The 24,893-nt window shown below is 37.4% G+C and overlaps 2 protein-coding genes across 2 annotated transcripts; both read left to right on the top strand.

The window, feature by feature from the left end:
• The first annotated feature begins 6,475 nt into the window (after nt 1-6,475).
• On the top strand, nt 6,476-11,428 carry gja9a (gap junction protein alpha 9a). The gene is made up of 3 exons (XM_007230953.3): nt 6,476-6,661; nt 8,024-8,288; nt 8,475-11,428. Exons 2-3 carry the CDS (start codon nt 8,046-8,048, stop codon nt 9,705-9,707), a joined length of 1,476 nt encoding a protein of 491 aa, XP_007231015.3. The 5' UTR covers nt 6,476-6,661; nt 8,024-8,045; the 3' UTR covers nt 9,708-11,428.
• A 1,344-nt stretch (nt 11,429-12,772) lies between these two features.
• LOC103035758 (alpha-N-acetylgalactosaminidase) lies at nt 12,773-24,532 on the top strand. Its single transcript, XM_007230952.4, has 9 exons — nt 12,773-12,881; nt 15,287-15,440; nt 16,432-16,572; nt 17,279-17,490; nt 19,518-19,612; nt 19,698-19,859; nt 20,111-20,308; nt 21,811-21,951; nt 24,281-24,532. Exons 2-9 carry the CDS (start codon nt 15,289-15,291, stop codon nt 24,389-24,391), a joined length of 1,212 nt encoding a protein of 403 aa, XP_007231014.3. The 5' UTR covers nt 12,773-12,881; nt 15,287-15,288; the 3' UTR covers nt 24,392-24,532.
• Nucleotides 24,533-24,893: the final 361 nt, after the last annotated feature.

Here is a 24,893-nt window from a genome sequence, read left to right as displayed (position 1 = left end):
TGTTAACTGGAGAAAGAAAGGAAGTGTAGCTGATTTAAATACTGTAATGCCTATAATGGCTTCAGGAATAACATATAGGAAATTGATATTAAACTTGTGCAATAGAACTTTTGAGAAATATCTCTTTAAATACTTAAACATTGAGCATTTTAGGTTTGTTTATAGTGTTTATGGAACTACTTATTAAAATATTTAAATGTGTTAAGGGAGCTATTTTTAATTTGTTAGCGTATCTATTTTTATGGTCTATCGTTTACATGCTTTAGCTGTTTTTCTGATAATAAAGTCTGGTTTCTTTATATATTGTGTAATTTTGTGAGACAAAGTAAACCCAGTACTAATCAAAGCCTTAATTTAAAGCCTTAGTGTTTTATATTATATGTACACCTAACAGTACAGTAAATTACAAACCTATATTAAAGCCCAGTCATGCAAAGAAAAATCCAATATATATATATATATATATATATATATATATATATATATATATATATATATATATATATATATATATATATATAAAAAGACTGTGATATACCGAGAAACGTCAGATTCTTGAAAAATGTATTTTTGGCCATATTGCCCAACACTAACTTGACATGCATTGTCTTGAAATTCTGTTCTTGTGATGCTGTCAGGATGTTTAGTTTGTCACTTCATGAGTAAAAACGAATGATTGAACTATATGTCGTAATAACTTTCTGTAAAACATTCTCTTAAAACAATGTATTTTCTGTCATTTCTGACTGTGAGATCATACATTTTCTCATTGAATAACACTGGATTGTGTAATCGAGGGGCAGAGTTAATACAGGTTTGCCTGACATGAACCCAACCAGCCACAGTTAGTAAGAGCAACAGACCCGAACATTGATTTCTTGTAAATGGAATAAAATATGGCTACAACTGACAGAGGTGGCTTAATTACATGGGGGTGAAACCAGCGGGGTATGAAATCGGACACGACCGATTGATTGCATTAAAAAAAACAAAAGAAATGTGGCAGTATCAATATGAAGAGTGGCATTTAGGAGATGATGATAACAAAGAAAACAGAGAGATGCTTTAGTGTGGTGCTGATGGACACTTCAATTATTTCTGACCAATAGAACAGGACGCTCTGGACTGACAAAGAGCATATGAGCCACCATATAAGGTCATCATGACCAGTGCTGCTGAGAGCGGGCTACAAGAGTATAAAGCCCCTCCAGCATTGTGCTGTGCAGTGCAATGGAGTGATAGAGCTCCATGTAGTACCACTGGACTGAGGTAATGTGGCAGAACTAACCATCCAACATCAGTACCTAACCTTACTGATGTCTTTACTCTTAAGGCTGAATGCAATTAAAATCTCCTCACAGCAATGTACCGAAATCTACCCTACCCAGAAGATTAGACCCTTATTTCTTATGTTTTTTTAAAAAGTTGGTTTGGTGTGAAATGTTTAGTTCAGGTGAAAACTTAACCAGAATTATACCAGATGTTAGAAACTCTTAAAGCTTCCTTGCAGAAAGGTATTCAAATGATTGTGAATACAATGTTTGATCTCCGAGAAGGAGTTTTAGCGTACCCTGTAAAACAAAACTGCACTACTAAATTGATTAACATAAATTAAATGAAATCACTTCAGCTGAAAACGTATTAAAATAAGAGTTGTTTCAATTAAATTTGGTTGACCTCTAGGGTGTGGCATATGTTTGAACAGGGCAACCTTGATAAGTAACAATCACACATTTGCCATTGGCTCCTGGGATCACTTATTTGCATACAGGGCATCTCCCTCCTTTTCTTAACATCAGTGTGTAATCATTCCCGCAGACTACATTACTCCATTGGTTTCATTTTTTTTTTATACAACTCCTTCAGTCTTCAGATAATTGTGCTCTTCTCACTACACAACTGGTCATGCTTTAGATGTTGTGGTCTTACCACACTACCAGTGATCACTTTGACGCAGCTTGGCAAGAGTCTTTTATAAGTTTAACTACACAACTGCGTGAGCGGAACGTGATCACCGATTTGAGTTTTTTGATGGGGATCCTCAAAAAAACTGTCTGTGACTGAAAAACTGGGATAAAATTTTGCAGTTTTAATTTTGATAAAAAAAAAGTGAAATAAAAAAATCTGAAGATATAATGTTATAGACTAAGGTCTTGGCTGTTCAGAAATGTACAGGTGCAACCTCCTAATATATTATTTTTTTTACATAAAAAAGGTGACAGAAAACCAACAAAAAAAAACAGACAGTGGTGGAGAAACCTTTTCTTTCTCATGATATGGAGGAGTTCCCTGATTTTATTGCTTATTTTAAATATCTGATTGTGGTCATGGATATGTTGGACACATTTTGAGCAACCACAAAATTGTAGTAAAACAATTTTTTAGTTTTCCAATATTACAATGTAGTTTTTCATGCTGCAAAGATATTATTCAATTCAATTATTGCTTTAATTTGTTTTAAATAAATAAAATAATTATTTCCTTTCTGAGTACAACTGATTTTATATGAAACAGGCCAGCATATAATCATAAATCATATAATCATATATCAATAAGAATAAACCTATTAAAGAACCTTGCATGTTTAGAATTACCCCCTGATTATAACCATGATTACCATGCTATTAATGTCAGAGTGTTGTTCACCAAAAAAATAGCCACAAATTAAATGTACAAAACACATTTTAAGGTTGGAAAAATGGTGGATTCTTCTCTGGCAAATTGTTGAACATCACTTTGGACACTAATCCCCCAGTTCAGTGAAGTGCTGAGTTCTGATGTGTTTAAAGCACTTGCTTGTTCTCTGTAGAGCTCTAAAGCTCCATTAAAGGTGCTAATTGATAATCAAACGGGCTGTGTTAAAAGCAGCACGGGAGCACGTGTAGGTACACATGAGGAGCATGTGCAGCAGTGATGCCTTTGAGTCTGAAATGTGTTTATATTAAGGGCTATAAACGGTAAAGCGTTGCGATTAATTATTTTAAGACGGGGTGCTATAACGTGTAATATTGGCATTGCTGTGCTGCGGTCATAGGTTCCCAAAGGCTCTCTATCCAGGCTGGAGTGTTCTAACTGCTGCCCGAACAGGAACTAAGTAGACAAAAAAAGTACATATAAGGCGTTACTAAGAAAACAAAATAAGCAAAATAAAGGAGAATGGTTCCAGTGGGTCTAGTGGTTATCAGCGTAAAGCGACAGTGTACACATAACTAAATACTGACTGTACAATGTATGTGGCGGAGTAATACATGGAGAGCTTCGGTTACAGTGCAATATCGGCTAATAATGTCACTCAAAAAACGCCGCTCAGCCAATCGCATTGCAGGGTCGGAACTAACTGTGGTATAATTTGGAATTACTAACACATTATTTTTTAAACACAATGAATTACACAACCAAGTTCGACCCTGACTTCCTCCACAATCTGCCTCACCCCCACTCAACACGCAGATCTTTTTTTCTTGAGCGGTTTAGTTGTGGTGAGAACGTGATCTGGTCTTGATTCAAACCAAACTATATTAGCCAGATAATATACTGCTATGAACAAACGCTGTCTCTGCTGCTCTATGCTGTTTACACACTAAGAGCGCGGTATGTGCAGCGTTCACTGCTTGCAGCCGCGACACTCCATTTACTACATCTGCACTGCAGGTTGGAAACACTGGGTTTGAAAAAATGATAGCGTTCTGTGTTAAAGCAGCTTCACACTGCACAGATATACGCGCTGGAATACAGAATCGTCTCACTATATTTACTCTCTTGCTCTCGTGCCAGACAGCTCTGACCAATCAGAAGAGACAGTGTGCTCGCATGGTTTATTGGTACACATTTTGGTGCAGATTTAGGTTTATGCCTGTGTGAAACCAAACCAAACAGAGGGAGAAACTCTCCAAGTTATATTTATATTTAAATATCCACTATAAAAACCTGCATCTTAAGAAGAACAAGTTCGATTAATGGCAGTTAATCACAGAATATTGTTGGGATTAATCTGATTAAATAATTTAATTGATTGACACCACTAGTTTATATACAGTAGGTTTACACTGTACAGTATATATACTGTATGATATCAGCACAGGCAGCGAGGTCAGTGATGTGAGCGGGGCCGACCCTGCCAGTGACCCTGTGTGACCTGGTTATACCCTTGCCAACAAAACTTTCCCATCAGCAAAAGAGTATTGAGAGAGAGAGAGAGAGAGAGAGAGAGAGAGAGAGAGAGAGAGAGAGAAAGAGAAAGAGAGGTCACTGGAGTTCAGATGACGTCCAGTTCTGGAGATTTTACAGGAACAATCAAATATATAAATCAGATTGGAAATGTGTGGAAAATCAGATTATATAAAGAGTCAATATTAGTATTATAGTATTATTATTATTATTATTATTATTATTATTATTATTATAGTATTATATTATAGTATTAAAGATTGGTTTATGGAATGCAGGTATTTGCATTATTTGTTTAGCTATTTTCATAAAATATAAAGCTATAAAGTGTTTGAAATTTTTCTGTTCACCCTGTCATCTTGGGATTACATGAGATAAAGTAAACTTCAGTTACATTGATATTAAAAGTGAGATCATAACCTTCTTACTGTTTTATTTTAAAGGGACTAAAGAGACTAGCTAAATAATAATAATAATGTGATAATAGTGATTAAAGTGCATTTTTTTTTGCAGTCTGATGACTATATAATAAATAAATAAATAAATAGGATAAATATGATAAACAGTCAAAAGAATAAAAAAACTAAATTAATTTAAGGTGTTTTGATAATGACCCAAAGGCAAGTATGGTGTATAAAGTGTGCATCTTTAGATTTACATTGGAGATAAACCCAGGCTAACCTAGATAGCAAAGTAATACTATGATGATTTTTCATCAGAATCCTCATTTTGATATCAGTCCTATGATGGATCAACAGTAAAATATTGCTGAAAGTTGCCAGTTTTAAATGTTGGCAGTAATGACCGTGATATCATGTGACAGTGTGTGTGAGCTCATTCTGGCAGTTTCTACACAGTCTTCTGCCAAATTTTTTGGTCCATAACCGGTAATATATTTGGTCTAACTGAACATTAATATTCACTAAATAAATATTAATGAATATTAAAGGGTTAACTAAATTACCTTTACAAAAGAAATGTGGCAAAAAGCTTGGATGTGAGGGGAAATTCTAGCGATCTAGCATTAGCTAACAAGCTAACCGAGCTAGCTATGTTATTAGCATTTTCATGAGGAAGTAGCTAGTTTTTTTATGAGACTTCTTTTAAACAGAGTTTTCTTTTTCACAATTAACTTATACTTTATGGAAATGCTTAAATTGCTAACTAGCTAGATAGCTTTTAATAGCTGTGCTTAATCTCTATATTTTTTTTAAAGCAGGCTAAAATAAAATTTAAGAAAAAAACGGTACAGAGAGAGAAAATTATGTATTTAAGTTTGCACTGCATTTATATGCTCATATTTACTTTGGTTCTGAATTTAATACCAAAATTAACTTCCATCTCTTTTTCTCTATTATTTAGTTTATTATGTTTTTGCATGATGATCATGGTAGTTGCTGTACACAGAATAATCATATTAAATACAACATTTTACATTGCAGTAACAGGACATTAACAAATTTAAAAGGTTAAGATTTGCATACAATTTTCAGTGTTGTTTCAATACTCATTTACGGTGCAAAAGTGCTAAAAAAATCAACAATTAAATAGTTAATGTTGACAGTTCCACTCCCCACCCTTGCTAAAAAGTACAAAGAAGTCAAAGCTGTCTGTTGCAACTATGTTCCTTTTTGGTTGTGAGTTAAATGTGAAAATATATATTTTTTCCTTTTTTTTTATACCTGAAAACAATGTGTAAAAGTCCTCACATATTAGTCTTTTTTTAACCACTGGAAAAAAGACATCTTTTTAACTTTGACTTTCAATCCTAGCTATGCATTAAAAAGATGTCAGAGCTATTAGCTATGTACCTTAATTTTGGTTGAAAGTGAATGTTGGAAATATTTCTTTTTGGCGGAAAACACTGTAACATCTACAATTCCTTACATAAATGTCTTCTGAACCAGTTAAAAAGGCATATTTACACCTTTTAACCAAAATGAAATATGGTTTCAACAGATTTGCAGGTCTGCAATTAGTTTTTTTTAACATCTTTTTAATATAGTGCTGGGGTGGGGGTGGCTAACATATAATACACATTTAAATTCCACAAGTTTGAATGTTGTCACACACTCATCTCAGAACATGCAAATTCGTAATATCTATTAGGCTTTTCCAACAAGCTAATGTGCTACTTGGAGACCCGTGTGCCCTGGAAAGTTCAGACTGTCCCTGACCACTCATAAATTCCCACACTTCTATGAACGGCCACGCCCACATATTTGATTATGCCCATGGTCCACGGTCACACCTGCAACCATACCAACTGCTGCAGTAATACCATCGCCACCAGAATCCACACCCATTCATGGGTCATGGATGGGGGAGGGGGTGACCGGTGTATTGATTCCTCTGAATGGACTATAAGTTGTCCCAGTTCAGATTCAGTCAGCAGAGTTTCTACTGTTTACACCATGTAGCGCCGGTGGGATTACTTTTTTTAACCTGCAATGAAGCATTTTGCTTTTCTTCATTTTGTATTTATTTGTTGAAGGTATGTGTCTTTATTCTCTTTATTCTGATCTTTATTGCATAAATATGAAGGACTAGTTAAAGAGAGTGAGGATAACTGATGATTTTAATAGTATTCATTTTAATGCTTTTGGTCAGTACACTTTTTCATACTCTTTATATGATTATTTAGCAAACATTTTTATATATCTTGAGCAAAATACAGTGTGACATTTTTAACAATGTAGGTCCGTTAACAACAAAACACGTCTAGTTATTTCTGCTATTGATTTCTAATTCCCAATGTTTATACTCTTAAAAATAAGCATAAGTAGTGAACAGTAACAAAGTGTGTATTTCTACTTTAACTCTATTACATTTCAAAATAAATATCTTACTTATTACTTAACTAAATTATATGACACCTGCTCAAAATAACATGTCAAAACAAAAGAAGCACAAAGCAACGAACCAATCAAGATACAATATACGCTTTGCTTAAAAACTTGTTTTGATCTGTTGTATAAGAATACAGTTCAACATAACATTTTGGGAGTACCTATGTCTGTATGGATTATTATGAATTATGGAAATATATGGAATATACAAATGTAGCACAGTAAAGGAAAACTCATTTGTTAACATGAGTTTAATGCAAGTTTAATGTTAATATTATTGAGCAAATAAATTTTAATTTAAATCTTAAACTAAAATAGAAAACAGGCAGCAGATGTGTAGGACCAATTTTGAGCTCACAAGGAAAGTTTGATTCTGGCAGGATGCAGAATTCAGCACAACACCTAGAAAGAAAACTCACTGAATTGATAACATTTTACAAACCAATCAAGGCACAGCCCATGTAGATGATGATGACAGGAAGTAGCAAAGTTGCTCAAAAACCTTGTTTCAGACGCTGGTTCATGTATGGTATGGTATGGTTCATGACATAAAACTAGAACAACTGATAAATTCTATGGGCCCTACCTTAGAAATCTTCAGGCGAGCCATTAATCATGCATCTTGCAGCTCAATTTAGCGCATGTCAGTCGTTGCTATCATAATGACAAGAAAAGCACACCTTGTGCGGTGTAGCTACCTGGTCATTTATGGGAACAGCAGGAATCCTTATCCTTAAGGTGAAGCAGCCATGGGAGGAAGTAGCGGCGAGTGTCATTTCGAACCACTACACCCATTAGCGTAGATATATTCACAAGCACCTTTGCTATTTAAATGGCACAGATGGAAGGGGTGAAAATAAGAGTGTTGGCAGGGTATAAGATAGCAATAAGCATCGCAATGCACCTTATGCAGAGTGTAAGACAGGGCCCTGTGAGTTTATGACCTTCAGTGTAAAAAAAACATTCCACACCATTTTCCCTTATCTCCCCTTGTCATGTTTCTGCAGGAATGTGTAAAATCCTGTGAAGATGGGAGACTGGAACTTCTTGGGTGGCATCCTCGAGGAGGTGCATATCCACTCCACCATGGTGGGGAAGATATGGCTGACCATCCTCTTCATCTTCCGCATGCTGGTGCTGGGTGTGGCGGCAGAAGACGTGTGGAACGATGAGCAGGCAGACTTCATCTGCAACACAGAACAACCTGGCTGCAGGAACGTCTGCTATGACCGTGCCTTTCCCATCTCCCTTATCCGCTACTGGGTGCTACAGGTTAGTTACAGGTTACTCTGAAGACATGAGTATCCATCATGCAGTTTCCAGGCCAGTCAATGTTCTTTCAAAGTGTTCTTTCAAATAGCATGTGTCTTTTGCAAGACCGTGGCACTTTGGAATCAATTTTGGAGACCAGTAGATTTATATACCTATATATCACCTAATTTGTTACTTCTTCTACAGGTCATATTCGTCTCATCACCCTCGCTGGTGTACATGGGCCATGCTCTGTACCGTCTCCGAGCTCTGGAGAAGGAGCGACAAAGAAAGAAAGCTGGACTTCGGAGGGAGCTGGAGGCCTTGGACCCGGAACTGGCCGAAGTGCGTCGGAAAATCGAAAGAGAGCTTCGTCAAATTGACCAAGGCAAGCTGAACAAGGCCCCGTTAAGAGGCTCACTTCTGCGTACCTATGTGGCCCATATAGTAACCCGTTCTGCTGTGGAAGTAGGCTTCATGACCGGCCAATTCCTTCTGTATGGCTTCCAACTTGACCCCTTGTTCAAATGTGAGCGGGAACCTTGTCCAAACGCCGTTGACTGCTTTGTGTCCCGTCCTACTGAAAAGAGTGTCTTCATGGTGTTCATGCAGTGCATTGCCGCCATTTCCTTGTTCCTTAACATCTTAGAGATCATGCACCTGGGATACAAGAAGCTCAAAAAGGGCATCCTTGCCTTGTACCCGCAGTTGAAGCATTCGGATCAAGAGGACGGGTACCTCTTCAACAAGGCCAAGAAGGATTCTCTGGCTCAACAGACTTGCATAGGCATCTCCACTGGTCGAAAGGCCACTATACCGTCAGCGCCAAGCAGTTATAACCTTTTGATCGAGAGGCCACAAGATGGACCTTCCTACCCGCCTCTTATCAACCCCTCGTCTGCGTTCCTGCCAGTGCAAAGTGACCATCCTGGCAAGAGTGACTTGGATGCACCAAAGGATGCACTGCACAGCCCAATGGAGCACAACAGCAACTCCAACAATACAAGCAGCGAGAGCACACGATCCCCAGCTGGAGAATCCATCACACCTCCTAAACAAGATGACCTTGAAGAGATTACCCACCTATCAACACACGACAAGGAAGACCAGGATTGTGAAAAGTCTCAAACCTCTCAATGCCCAACAAAAAGGGCATGGAAAGTTACAGCCCCCTGGAACTGTGCTCCTGTAGCAGAGGGTACGGCCTCAGATTCGGACTCAGTGGGTGACCCCAAGGCTCGGTGCTCCAACCGTGAACCCCGAGCCTCCCTTAGGGTGGGTTCCAGGAAGAGTCGACCAAGCACCCCTGATTCCATTGGGGAGTCCAGCTCAGATTCTCACCGAAGCCCACGGCCACCAGGTTCACCCACCCGCCGCACTTCAATGACCAGCAGCACCACCAGCAGCAGGCGAGCAGCTCCCACTGACCTAAAGATATGAGCAGTGCATATAGACAAAGGCCAGGAGACATTCCTCAGCAAGCACTAACATTGTCATGGTGACCACTGGCTTCATTATTTTCCTCAATAAGAAATTATTAACCAAACTGGTTTGATCGTGGAGAATCTTTTAGATTCTTAGATTCTCCTAACAATCGTGAACAACTTATTGTTTGGGTTTATTGAAGATTTGGGCTAAAAAGGGGTTCAAATGGGGACTGTATGAGGAAAGCTGAGAGATCTTGTTTGCACCTACATTGGGTTTTTCATGTTGTGAAGTATTAAATAATGAATATGCAAAAAGTGTAATAAATAATGCTGCTTTAAAACCTGCAGGACAGTCATACCAACACACATACCCAATCCTGATCATGATACCCACATCCTGGTTCTGTGTTCTACCAGAAGACTCTAGAAAGCAAATAAAGTGAAAGCAAACTAAATAAATATGGTAAATATTAGAAAAAAAAATCAAGGATAGGACCCAGATTGTTACAACTTGTTTTATTTCCATTATAGTTATTCCACCTTAAATTATACATCTACCATCTACATAGTTTAATTTTGGATCACAGAGTTCAGGTAGGAGGGCCCTATATCAGAATCTTGTTTTGGGCCCCAGGGAAGTCTGGACCGGCTCTTTGGATCCTTGCTGATCCTGATGTATGCAAAAAGCAGGAGTGGAGTCAATCGCCCGGGCAACCAGATGGGACCAATCTTGGAGACAACAAGTGAAACAATAGCATCTGAAAAGCAGCAAGACAAGTGTGTAAGTATAGCATTAGAGTCTCCTGGTAAAACTTCCGTTGGTTAATTTATTTTAGTCTCATTTACAGCAATGAGAAACAATCCTACCCATGTTCTAAGTGACATGTCTGCTCATATATTGACATTTAAAGGCAATTCTATGGTCTTCAAAGAGTCTTGATTCTTCCCAGTGTTTCATCCTTCTGATCTGTGGGAGTTTCCCCCTTGCCATGATCTCTGTTTTTTATATAAACCTGATTGTGCACATGCATGTAGTTGTTTTCACTGTAATTTTACAAGTAAATTTAGAATTTATTTTTTTTTTTTTTTCAAGATTATTTAAATAAATGAGACACACAAATATAAAAAATTGTAAATAATTATTTCAACTTTTTTTGACTGCTCAGTTGACCACAATGTCTATAGTATGCCTGTCTGCATATGTGCCTGATTTTCGGTTTTATGAAGTACTGTGCAAAAATCTGAATTTAATAAAAACTGCTTATCTGGATATTCAGTGTTTTACTCTATTTGCACATCAAAATAGCATTAATACAAAAATATGGAAACGTCAGGGCCACATCTGGCATTTGTTAAAAAAAAAACTGGATCCACGTTTTATTCTTGTTTACATTTATCTGTTCTAAAGTAAAATTGTGAGTAAAACTGACATAAATGCCTTTGGTGTTTACATTTTTTACACAGTACTTGAATTTAATTTTTTAATTAATGCAGTTCTTAAACTTCTCTCTGCTGTTTTCTGTGATGAACTTGTTGACACTAGTGTTCACACTGTAAAATCTACAGTTGCTCTGTTATTAGAACTGATTTTGGAAAGAGTGCACCATCTGCTGGGAAGTCCAGTACAGCACATGTACATTTTAGATATAGAGATTTAATGCTTCTACTAGAAATTAGAAAATGGTTGGAATGACTGTTTCACTTAAGGATTTTGTTTATGAATCCAAAAAAACAAAACATAAACACCCTCCTAAACCTTGTGGAAAGCCCTCTCAAGCATTGAAGCTGCTATTATTGCTGTAACGAATGGGCTGACCTCATATTAAACTTGAAGAATGGGATGTCACATAGAATTAAATGATACAATAATTTTAAAACCCAGAATCCTAGAAAGGAATCTCCTCTTACTATCCCCAAAAAATTAATTAATTTGATTCATAGTCCCTCTATTCAGGTACAACAGTCCCAGTTAGTCTAGATTTGAGCTTTTTTGGTGTTTTAAAATATACACTGCCTGGCAAAAAAAAAGTTGCCAGCAAAAATAAAAAAGTCACACATTCTAATATTTTTTTGGACCGTCTTTAGCTTTGATTGCTGCACGCATTCACTGTGGCATTGCCTTAATAAGCTTCTGCAATGTCAAAAGATTTATTTCAACTAGTGTTGCATAAATTCTTCATCTAGATCTTGCAGCATTGATGATGGTAGAGTCTGACAGCTGCACAGAGTCTTCTCCAGCACATCCCAAAGATTCTCAATGAGGTTAAGGTCTGGACTCTGTGGTGAACTCTCAATCCATGTGTGAAAATGATGATCTCATGCTCCCTGAATCACTCTTTCACAATTCCAGATCCATAAATCCTGACATTGTCATATTGGAATAAAAAAAAAATCCATTGATGGAATAACCTGGTCTATATTCAGTATATTCAGGTAGTCAACTGACCTCATTCTTTCAGCACATACTGTTGCTGAACCTAAACCTGCAGACCAACTGCAGCAACCCCAAACACACAGACTTTCTTTTTGGCCAGGCAGTGTATACTCAAACTCAAAATCAAATAAAAATCCCTCCAGGTCAGTAAATTAGAGGAAGAAAAGTGAGTTCCCTATATTTGTGTCCATACTTCCTCTGAAATGTCATCCTGTGTATCCTGTGTTCTCAGTGATACCTCACATCCTTATATTATAATAGAATTAGTGTTTATTAAACATATGGTTTGTGTAGTTTGTGAATAAAATAACTCCTTTTTCCCTCACCTTCATAAATATCTAAGAATATCTGAATCAGTCCTGAATCAGATTGGGGTCATTAACCTCTTTTATGAAGAACTGAGAAAGTGACATGTAAGTGACATCTAATCTAAAAGGTTCAAATGAGCTTCAGAGTTTCTGACAATAATACATTCTCCATTTGACACTATTTTACAGAAGGCACTAATGCTTTTTACTGATCTTTAAACTGGTCTTTAAGCAAACATCAAAAACTGCCTGAAGGCCTGATGCTGTGTTATCTACAGGAACATAAACAGGAAGTTGGGTACAGGGTGTTTTATAATCCAGGCTGAGTTTGATAGACCTTTAACGTCTGACCTGATCTTACCACACTTTGAGACTACGCTACAAACCAGGAAGCACAACACAACCGCAAGATCTTCTGAAGACTGAATAAGTGATAATAACACAGGTAAAACACTGCAACAATTGTTTTTATGCTTTATTCTTGATGTTTAAAATGTTTTAAACTAGTGAGCAGGTACAGCATTAATGACAGGCATAAATTAAACCTCTAACTAGACTTTAATTATATTAAAACATACAATATCGGAGATTCTTAGCGGACACCTCTGCAGTAGCATGTTTAGACTTGTGTTTTGGTTTTAGGTTGGTTAAGGTGTCAATACAATTTCTCTGTTTCACTTTCATGCATTTCATGTAGAGAGTTATTCAAAACTATTTTTCCAATCTGCACATCACAGACACTATCTCTCATATATTTAATACAAACAGCAAGTGATTGACACTATTATAAGATAGATAGATAGATAGATAGATAGATAGATAGATAGATAGATAGATACTTTATTTATCCCAAAGGAAATTTAGGCATCCAGCAGCAACAACACAATCCAATAAGAAACATATTCAAGCATAAATTAAAACAAAGAAGAATAGAAAATATATAAGGCTATAAAAAAAAACGTACTATACAAGGTAAAGATATATCTTTTAAAATGTTATAAGAATGTTTAACAACGTTTTCGAGGTTCCACGAAAATAAAAATAAAATGTTTTAAGAATATCCAGAAAACATTACAGATTGAAAGTTCTAGGAACGTTAACTTTAACTTTCTAAAAAAAAAAATTAAAGTTTCCTAAGCATATAATAACTGAATAGCTCTCAGGTGAATTATGGCTTATAGGTCTCATTCCATCATTTTTTATTCATTGTAAAACGTCTAGTTGTGGTTTCTAGTATGAATGAATGCCATGTGAGCTGTTTTTGTAAAAAAAAAAAAAAAAAGCTCAGGTGATATATAACACTGCTTTAGTCCGGTGGAGGAGTTGATGGGGAGAAACGATAGGAATTTGGCTCTTGCTCATGAATATTCATACATGCAAACGTCTCCTCTCATTGGATAACAGCACAGCGAGGCGGACAACAGTTAGAAAAGTTTTTAAAATAAAATTATTTTTACACTAATAACAGTCTTTGCAATGTCATGTTACTTTGCAACATGTGTAATGCCCTGACCTAGTGCAGTTCAGCCACTGACCTAGTCTTAGAGTCCTATGTAAACCTATGTAAACACACAGAGGTGGGTAGTCCAAGTCCAGAAAGTAAAAATCCACCCCAGGATTTAACTAGTGTAAACAGCACTGCTCTAAAAATAGCTCAATTGTACATCGCTGGTGCAGCATGCATATACAGCTCAGAGAGACCTATTGTATTTTACAAAAAAACAAGAAAATGTGCATTTTAGCGAAAGGACATCTTTATATAAACCAATAATCAAGCAGTACTATAAAACACTGCAGAGGTGCTCTCATGGACCTTTGAATTGGCAATCATACACAGACAGAACACAACACAGTATTACGGTTTACTACAATAAAAGAATAACAAGGAGATGATCAGGTCTTATCTTATCTTACATTTATATTGCAGGTCAATAAAACACAGTACAAAAGCATGAATATATGCTTCCACATACAATAACATGTAATGTTTTAAAATTTAAAGTTATATATGTCTCACAGGACAAATGTGCAACCTTCCTAAACATTCCTAAACATCAGAAAATACCACACCCTAAACAGAGAAGCTTTAATGGTCTTCCCAACAAATCATTAAACAAATAGATAAGGGTCATAATCAGAATACTGTGCCCTTTGGCCCTCAAAACTTAAATAAATAAATAAAATACTTCAGACCTTTTAATGTGTTATGACAGAGTGGACAATTTTAGCAAAACATTTAAATTGTTTATGATGACCCTGTTCTCTTTCAAATGTAAATTTAGATTTTAATTACCTTGATATCTTTACAGGGTGGGCAGCAGAAGATTTTATTTTATATGCAAGCACACATTTTAGCTGTAAAAAAAACTGAATGAAGAAAATTTTATAAAAAAACAAATAAAACAATCTGTGTGAAAATGATGAAATTCCTGATATAATCCTTAATACAGTTTTAACAAGACCACATTAACCTGTTTCTGCTTTCCTTCCTGGGTGTCTGTGTGTTAGCCTGGCTAATCCAAAACATTGCATGAATGTGACGTTAGTGTTAGCATTAGCTACTTTAGAACAGGAAAAATCAGCCCACATTAGCGCACCGTTATAAGGGAAAGCTAACTGAAATGAGGTAAAATAAAGTTGAATGCAGAACAGCCTGACCTCAGGATACTTTTAGCATAGCACTAAACACAAATACAACCTCACCATGTTGTTTCTGACACTCTCTGATCTCTACATACCAGTACACTAGCATGCAGTTAGCACTAGCGCTAATTAAAGGGGCTATTTCTTGTTAGCTATAGTAAAACAAAATATCTGTTTTTGTTGTTTTTAATGTGTTTTTTTTCTTAGAGATGCTCTTGAAGCTAACACTGCTGCTGCTGCTGGCTTTACCCACTCTGGCGCTGGATAATGGGCTGGCGAGGACGCCCCCTATGGGCTGGATGTCCTGGGAGCGGTTCCGCTGTAATATCGACTGCAGGAATGATCCTAACAACTGCATCAGGTACTGCAGACAGTAGAAGTGAAATGTAGAACAAAAATTAATTACTGTTAAGTCATATTCACATTAAAACATTAACTTTTTTTGTTTAAATAATAACAAGTAAGGAAGTAAGGAAATGTTGTTTATCTCATTTATCATGCATTTTTCTGTCCCAGAAAATGTTTTCTAGTAATCAACAATGAGTTTTAGGCCAATTCCATTTCTCTTTTGTATCCCTACCCCCTGTTTTTGAGTGTTTGAGAGTTTGATTGAGGGGAAATGGGGTGAAATCTTTCCCCTAAAAACAGTGTTGCCACCTCAGCGACTTTATCACTAAATTAGCGACTTTTCAGACCCTCTAGCGCCTTTTTTTGTAAAAAAAAGAAAAGAAAAAAAAAAAGCGACTAGCGACAAATCTAGCGTGTTTTTGTGATGTTCTTGGAGACTTGCCGACTCTGAGATGAACATGTGCTCTTCAGTTACTGTTACCGTATTTTACTCACTTTTTCCTCTCCCACAACGTTAATCCTTTACAGCTTCAAAAACATATTATGCAAATTAGGCAATGACGTCACTTAGCGACTTCTAGCAACTTTTAGGACAGCCAATAGCTACTTTCCTTACTGAGGAGTTGGCAACACTACCTTAAAATGGGGACAATCCTTCAAGCACGCGAGGAGCGCTAACGTTCAGCAACCTAACTGCTGCTAGTTAACTAGTGCTGCAGCAATTCATTATTATTATCCATCGATTAATTGGGTTATTGGGAGCTGAAATGACTGTATTTAACTTTTATTAGCTTTTATTTTATTTTTCAGTTCCACCTAAAATACTGCATCCTCTGCCATGTGTTGCGCCATTTAAGGTGGAACGGGAAAGTTACTGAAACAAACTACTATTTTATTAGTTTTATAATTAACAGTAGCTTATTAACTTGTTAGTGACAAGATAATTCAAGTGATTATTGCCTAATACCGTGTGTTTGTGTGTGTGTGTGTGTGTGTGTGTGTAGTGAAGCTCTGTATAAAGACATGGCGGAGCAGTTAGTGGAGGATGGCTGGTTAAAGCTGGGTTATGAGTACCTCATTATCGACGACTGCTGGTCATTCACCTCCAGAGACAGCAGGGGGCGCTTAATGCCAGACCCAGTCAGGTAATCCCTCTATCTCTCTTTTTCTCTCTGTTTGCCTGTATTGTTCTTTGTCTCAACCACCCTTTTTTCTTTTCTTTTGTTAAATGATTTCTCTTGCTCTCTTTGTTTTTGTTAGGGTAGTATCTGGATGTACTTTGACTAGATTCTGTAGCCTTGCTAAGGCTAAATGTTAGCATTGTGGAAAAAACTTCCTCTATGCTGTATAGGCATGATGTTAGCATGGTGGCTAAACTGCCTGTATGCTGAAGAGGCCTGCTATTAGCTGCTAAACTGCCCCAACATTGCAGAGGCTTGATGTTACGGTAGCAGCTAAACCACCCTAACACTGTATAGGCATGCTGTTAGCATAGTGGCTAAACTGCTTCTATGCTGAAAAAGCCAACTGTTAGCTGCTAAACTGCATTGATGTTGCAGAGGCTGGATGTTAGTGTAGTAGCTAAATTACAACGCTGTATAGGCCTGTTCTTAGCATAGTGGATATTTTATTGTTAAATATTTGAACGGTTGCCTTCACCTGAATGTTTTATCTTGCACTGTCTTGTCTCTTGGGATGGCTCTATGTTAAAGATTTGTGGTTCTCTGCTCAGGACACCTTTACTCCACTACATCTTTACATAGAAATTAATTGCTGCTATATTAATGTTTAAAATGTGAGATTTAACACCTTTAAATAAATTACATTTTTGTGTTTTGTTCTCTGTTTCAGATTTCCAAATGGAATTCCGAAGCTGGCGCATTATGTTCACCAGCTCGGCCTCAAGCTGGGTATTTACGCAGACATGGGCACACACACGTGTGCTGGGTACCCTGGCACCACACTGGAGCAGATACAGACAGACGCTCAGACATTTGCAGAGTGGCAGGTGGACATGCTGAAGTTTGATGGATGCAATTCAAATGCTGAAGAACAGCAGCAGGGTATGGTTCCTATAAATTATTTATTGTGAGAGTGGAATAATGTGGTTTTTGGGTGTCAAAAAATGTCTTTCATATTTTTATGTACAAGCTAATAGGGTGATGATATGAAAGATGATCTTTTCTGAAGGTGAAATCATTTCAGAGAGCCCTCTCCTAGATAATAAAAAAAAAATTCGGCTGATGTATAAAAGTGTGCAGCTCAAGTCAGTTTCTGTATAATATTCAGCAACTGTGGTTTGGCAAGTAGCTTGAGACGATTCGCATATTATACTCTCCACCCGAGATGTTGGCACAAGTAGCTCAAGCCAATTCCCGTATTACACTCTACACCTGGGGTGTTGGCACATGCTGCTCAGGCCAGTTGTCATTTTATACTTAACAACCAGGGTGTTGGCACTCAAAAAGTTGGCACATGCAGCTTGGGCCATTTACATTTTATACTTGGCAACCGGGATGTTGTACCTTTTGCAGATTGTCTTATTATACTCAGTAATCGTAGTGGCTTGAGTCAATTGTTGTATTATACTCTGCAACCTAGGTGTTGTTACAAGTGGCATGGACCAATTGTTGTAATAAACTCTTGACAACAAGGGTGTTGGCACAAGTAGCTTTGGTTGATTCCCATATTGCATGCAGTACCCTGGTTGCTGGTACAAGTGGCTTGGGCACATGCTTCTCGGGCCAGTTGTTGTGGCGTTGGCATTTGTGGCTTGGTCCTGTTGTTTTTTAATTCTCAGGACCAGGGTGTTAGCTCATGTGGCTTGGGCTCAGAGGCGTGCAGACATAGACAGCTAAAGCACCACCAACTCTGCCCTTTATCAACCAAAGTGCCCTTTTGAAACTTTTTTTTTTATTATTTAATATTATTATTATTAAGATTTTACTGAGGCCGGTTTGAAATGATCTTTTGAAAACCTGAGCGATTAAAAAGAGTGAAAACAGAATGCCCTGAAATCAGCTCGCACACACCCGACCTCTCTCTTTCTCTGTCACGTGACCCCGCGCGGTCGCGCGCAAGGCACACTAGAAGCGCTGTAGCAGCAGTTCAGTTCAGCGAGTCTTCAGCACAGCACGCACGGCAACAGATAGGCTTCTTCTCCCCCGTGTCCCACCAGCCAGGTAACATACACATCAAGTAAAATTGTACAGTTTGCCCTATATTGTATATGTATTTTATCAGTTTATCATTTTTCCATTGAAAACTCACTTTTAGAGAATGTTACAAAAAAAAGTAAAATTTCATTCAACATGTGCGTGTAATTTTTTTTATAATGAAGTGTTCCACGTGCGCTAAAAAGTGCCCTTTTTCCCCCTGAGCACTTGCCCCCAAAAATTTCTGTGCACGCCACTGCTTGGGCTGATTCCCACATTATACTCAGTACCCATGTTGCTGGTACAAGTGGCTTGGGCCGATTGTTATATTATACTTAGCAACTAAAGTGTTCACACTTATGTCTTGGTCTATTGTAATACTCAGCAATCAGGGTGTTGGCACAAGTAGCTCAGTTTGATTCATTTCATACTTGGTATCCAGCTTGCTTGTACGATTGGCTTGGGCGGATTGTTGTATTATACTCTGCAACTGGGGTGTGGGCACGTGCAGCAACTGGTCCCTGGAATGAACTGTTATGTTATACTCTGCAACTGTTTGTGTGGCACATCTGGTGGATTGTCATAAGCAGTTTGGATTGATTCTCATATTATATATGGCAGCCGGAGAGTTGGCACATGCAGCCCATGATATGATTGTTGTATTATACTCAGCAACTGGGGTGTTGGCATGAGTGCCTCTGAACAATTGTCATATTATACTCAGCAACCAGGGTGTTGGCACATGCAGCACTTCGTCACTGGTTTTGAGCTGAGCATTTGGGGTAGAATCAGGCCTTGATTTAAACTGGAGCCTCTGTGTGTGTGATATACAGTATAGAGTTTTTCTGTCTGGGCGGAAATTGACTGACAAAAAAAAAATTGTTATCATCTTTAAAGCTAAAAACATCTGCTGTTTTATATGATGACCCATACAGGTTATCCTCTGATGTCCAAGGCTCTGAATGCTACTGGACGTCCGATTGTCTACGCCTGCAGCTGGCCTGTTTATCGCGGTGGACTCCCTCCCAGCGTGAGTCAGGCAGTGCTAATGGATTATTGGCTAACAGGATTCATTTAATAAAGGAGTGAATGAGGTCAGGATTTGTGTTTTGCAGGTGAACTACACCCTTCTGGGAGAAATCTGTAACCTGTGGAGAAACTATTATGACATTGAAGACTCGTGGGACAGTGTGCTGAACATTGTTGATTGGTTCTTCCAAAGCCAGGACTACCTGCAGCCTGCTTCAGGACCTGGACGCTGGAATGACCCTGACATGGTCAGTCTAACACATGCTGTTGTTGACATATTGATTGATGAAGTGACCAAAATGTAATAAAACGCTAATGACATAATAATAATCCTACTTTTTTAAACTTTCAAACTACAACTCACATAATTTCAGACCTATTCTGAATGTTGAAACTTTAAAGGTCGGTCATGCACCAGCTAGGATGAAGATGAATGTACTGTTACATGGCTCCAAATTTAATTTCTTGTGATTGTAATGTTTTATATTTGATCTTTCAGCTGATCATTGGGAACTTTGGGTTGAGTTTGGAACAGTCAAAAGCTCAGATGGCGTTATGGGCTATCATGGCTGCACCTCTGATCATGTCAAATGATCTAAGAACTCTGAGCAGTGAAGCCCGGAATATCCTGCAGAACAAAGCTGTCATCGCCATCAACCAGGACCCTCTGGGAATCCAGGGAAGACGCATCCTGAAGGTAAAATGACAGTCAGACAGAACCACTGAAAAAATAGGTATGTACAGTGCTGTGAAAAGTATTTCCCTCCTTACAGATTGCTTTTGTTTTTGCTTTTTTATCATACTTACATTTTTCACATTTCTGACAAAGATAATCTCAATGAATACAAAAAAAAAAAAACAGTTTTTAAACGCTAGTTTCATTTATTAAGGGACAAAAAATACTCAAACCAACCTGGCTCTATGTTAACAAATATTTCCCCCTAAACCAAAAACTTGGTTATAACTGGAACTGAGTCTTTCACATCTCTGTGGAGGAATTTTGTCCCACTCTACTTTACAGAATTGTTTTAATTCAGACACTTTGGAGGGTTTTCGACTATGAATGGTCTGTTTAAGATCATGCCACAGCATCTCAATCAGATTTTGACTACGCCACTAGAAAATCTTTATTTTAATTTTTCTAAGCCATTCAGATGTGGACTTGTTTGTGTGCTTTGGATCATTGTCCTGCTGCAGAACCCAAGTATGCCTGAGCTTAAGTTCACAAACTGATGGCAGGGTATTCTGGTAGAGATCAGAATTCCATCAATTACAGCACGTTGTCCAAACCGGAAGCAACAAACCACCACCCTGTTTTACATTCAGTATGTTGTTGTTTTTTTTTTTGTTGTTTTTTTTTATATAGTATGTGTTAGTTTCCTGCCAGATGTAACGGAAAACAAGTTCCACTTTTGTCTCATCAGCCCACAGAATATTTAACCAAAGTCCTGAAGATCATTAAGATGTTTGTTGTCAAATGTGAGATGAGCTGTTGTGTTCTTTTTGGTCAGCAGTGTTTTTACTTTAAAACTCTCCCAAGGATAACATTTTTGACCAGTCTCTTTTTTATTATTAAATTATTAACACTGACCTTAACTGAAGCAAGTGAGACCTGCAGTTCTTTTTTTTGACCTCCTGGATGAGTTGTCCATGCCCTTTTGGAGTAATTTCAGTAGGCCAGTCACATATGGGAAGGATCACCAGTGTTCCATGTTTTCTCCATTAGTGAATAATAATTCTCACTGTGGTTTGCTGGAGTCCCAAAGCTTTAGAAATTACTTTATAACCTTTTCCAGACTTATAGATGTAAAATACTTTTCATACTAAATTACTTTTCCCTTAATAAATGAAATCATTTAATTTAAATTGCTTTTTATATTTAACCTTATCTTTGTCTGATATTAGTTGAAGTTGTTAAAAGTTTGTTTGGTAATCAGAAAAATGTAAGTAAGATAAAAAAAAAAAGCAAAAACAAAAGAAAACATTTTTTCCACAGCTAGTTATATTATATTAGCTAGTTAAAACTTTTGTCTGTAATGTATAATGAAGCAATTAAAAAAAAACATTTCTACACCTTTTTTTTAAAAATTATTTATATTGGTTCATTCACCATGAATAATTAACCATTGTTACACAGTGTAAACAACTACTGCCATGTGAGTTAATCTGTCTAACACATTAATTTTTTTTCTGTTTTAGGATGAGGGCCATATCGAGGTGTTCTGGAGGCCTCTGTCTAAATCTGCCAGTGCCCTGGTTTTCCTGAGCCGACGGACAGACATGCCCTACCGCTACCACTCAACCCTCAGCCTGCTCAACTACACCACCGGCAGCTACACGGTCAGATAGCACTCCACTAGCCACACCACTGAAAATCACTCCAGCTATCAGTAATAATAAATAAGTGGAATAGTTAGTGTAATAATTATCTGTGTGAACAGAGACACTATATGGCCAAAGACCAAGCACCTACACATGCAGACTGCTTTTACAAACATTAGTGAAAGAATGGTTCGCTCTCAGGAACTCTGTGAGTTCCAGCACTGTGGTACAGTGATAGGATGCAGCACTTTTGCAACAAGTCCAGTTGTGTAATTTTCTTATTACTAAATATTTACCAGTCAACTGTCAGTGATATTATTACACAGTGAAAGCAACTGGGAATGACAGCAACTCCCTCTGTCAGTGTAAAATAACAGTCACCAACTTTCTGCAGATCAATTACTACAGATCTCCAAAATATATATGTATTAGATCAAGAACAGTAGAGTGTAAAGAGCTTCATGGAAAGGTTGAGTTGTGCTCACTTGCTGATAATAGCAAGACTGTCTGTGTGCAACAGGGGATTCACAGTACACATGCACCTCCAAGCTCCAGAAATGCACTCTCAAGCCCCAAACCTTCAGTGGCCAATGAAACTGGGTGTGTTCAGTCATAGAAGAGATCAGTATGAACATGTGGGTAAATTGAATGCTGATATCACTTTAGCCAAGTAGCTAACTACTTATTAAATGTAAATGTATCAACGTTTCAGGTAGATTGTTTTAGCTTCTATGAGTAGCTAGCTTGCTAGCATTAAGCACATTTTATTGCTAAATTGCGACATGTCAGTTATAACAGTAGCAAGAAGCTACTGCTAATCAAGCTAACTAGCTATCTACAGCGTAACAGTAAGACAAAACATAGACACTAAAGCTTAAAACATTTAATATTCATGGGTTTACCTAACAATCAGTCCACCCACAATGCAACAACTTGGGGCTTGAGAGCGCATTTCTGGGGCTCGGTAGTGCATGTGCACTGTGAAGCCCCTGTTGCACACAGACCCCTCTCGATAATAGGCAGGGTTTTCTAAAACTCACCACTTTTGCACCTACCATGTGCAGTGTATAAGCACCTTAAGAAACGTGTGCTTCAATCCTAAGTAATGCCATTTTTCCGGCATCAGCAGCCAGAGCCCAAGAGAGCAAAAAGTTCCACAATGTGCTCTCTCTGGGTAGATACCACTCTTTTCTCCCAAGAAAAGTATAATTGCTCTATCAAAAAGCACTCAATAAAGGTGGCTTGAGTAGATGTTAAAGTGTTCTTTAAGCTCCACACTTAAGTGAAGGTAATAAATTATTCAACATTTTTTGCACTTAAGTATTGCGAGTAGTGTATTGTAAAATGTACTACTCAAATACTGGAAATAAAAGCACTGTACTGTGTTCTTTATTAGTACAGGAAATAGTAGAAAGTTCTCAGAGTGAAAGTCAGAACAGAAGCAGTGAGGTCTTCTTAAAAGATCAGTTTGATCACTTGTACTACAGAGTACAAAAAGGTGTAAAAATTTGGCGCCTGCATGAAATGCCCATAAATGCGACAAATGAGGAGACCACACACAGTGAATAAAAAAAAAAAAAAGAGACAAAAGCAAAGAGTCTGCACAGAAACACGAATACTTCACTGTGCTAAAATCTCTTGGTTGTTCGCTCTCTCTCTTTCACTCTCACTCACTCTTTTACTGTCTCTTGCTCTTTCTCTCTTTCTCTTTGTCTTCCTCTCTCTCTTTTACTCTCTCTTATTAAAATGCAGTCAGCTCAACTGCAATGTATTCCACTGTGTGGCACTGAGCATGTTCAAAAGCAAATCACAATTGCATTTCAGAGGATTGCATTTTATCTAGGAGAAGCGTGTAATTCGTGCCAAAATGAAATGTAATCAGTGTTCAATCAGAACCCTCTACTTAAATTGGGGCGGGGCTGAAAAAACAGTCAGAGTAAAACTCAGTAAGGAGAAGCGTCATGTTAAAAAAATTCACCCAAAACACACCCAAACCACATCACGCGGACTCAGGCCTTAAATAGCTTTTACACTGCCCCTTTTAAGCAGGTTTGTGTGCAATTCTGACTCGAATTCAGTGATTAGTTTTGATAATGTCAATTATTGTGCATTGTTTTTCAATAAAGAGATCAAGTGCATTGAAATGTAATGTGATAGTGATTTTGCATTTCATTTTGGCACATATTCTGAATGTTAGTGAGGAAAAGCAATGTATCTTGTGGACTGCATTTGAATTTTTTCACGATAGTGTTTGCTTTTCAATTTGGCACTAATTCCTCTCAACATTTATCTACATTTCTGTAGCGCTGATGTACTGAGTGTGTTTTCACTTTGTTTCCTCCTGCAGGCCTACGACGTGTTTAAAGATGAAATAGTGTTTTTGCCTTCAGAAAAAACTCACTTCACCATCACCATCAACCCTAGTGGAGTAGTGATGTGGTATATTTACCCTGATTAATCCTGGGAGAACATCGAGGAGTTCTGAGAAAAACAACTTTTCCCCAATTCTGCTTTGAATTCAAACACTTACAATTCCTGTCCTGTTCACACTGTGAATTTATTTGCACAATTAATAAAACAGTGTTCTAGAAACATATAATTGCCTGCAAACATTTTCATTAAAAAAATAAAAAATAAAAAATAAAAAAATAAATAATAGTTTTAGGATCATAAGAGACAGAGAGCAAATTATACAATGACTACTGTAGTTTTCCTTTAGGGTAGATGCTTCAGTGAACTGAAGTCTTACAGTACTTACAGTGTATTGCCTGCTTACTGTAAAGTCTGCAGTATATAAAAATGATAAATCCATTAAACCAGATAATGTAGCACATACCACACAATAAACTTTTTATTCAGGGATCATAAAGGATATATCATAGAGCAAAATCAACAGCTAGTCAACACACACACACACACACACACATGCTGTTTTTGGTTCCTAACATACACAATCTAGA

The sequence above is a fragment of the Astyanax mexicanus genome, chromosome 4 (assembly GCF_023375975.1).
Source record: "Astyanax mexicanus isolate ESR-SI-001 chromosome 4, AstMex3_surface, whole genome shotgun sequence".
NCBI lineage: Eukaryota > Metazoa > Chordata > Actinopteri > Characiformes > Acestrorhamphidae > Astyanax > Astyanax mexicanus.
This window is presented reverse-complemented; position numbering and strand designations above follow the sequence as displayed.

Bases quoted from the DNA above. Each gene is read 5' to 3' on its own strand.
- LOC103035758 (XM_007230952.4), top strand. From the start codon at position 15,289: ATGCTCTTGAAGCTAACACTGCTGCTGCTGCTGGCTTTACCCACTCTG. The intron at 19,860-20,110 runs GTCAGTCTAACA...TTGATCTTTCAG, and splicing joins GCTGGAATGACCCTGACATG to CTGATCATTGGGAACTTTGG. The intron at 20,309-21,810 runs GTAAAATGACAG...TTTCTGTTTTAG, and splicing joins AGGGAAGACGCATCCTGAAG to GATGAGGGCCATATCGAGGT.
- gja9a (XM_007230953.3), top strand. From the start codon at position 8,046: ATGGGAGACTGGAACTTCTTGGGTGGCATCCTCGAGGAGGTGCATATC. The intron at 8,289-8,474 runs GTTAGTTACAGG...CTTCTTCTACAG, and splicing joins TCCGCTACTGGGTGCTACAG to GTCATATTCGTCTCATCACC.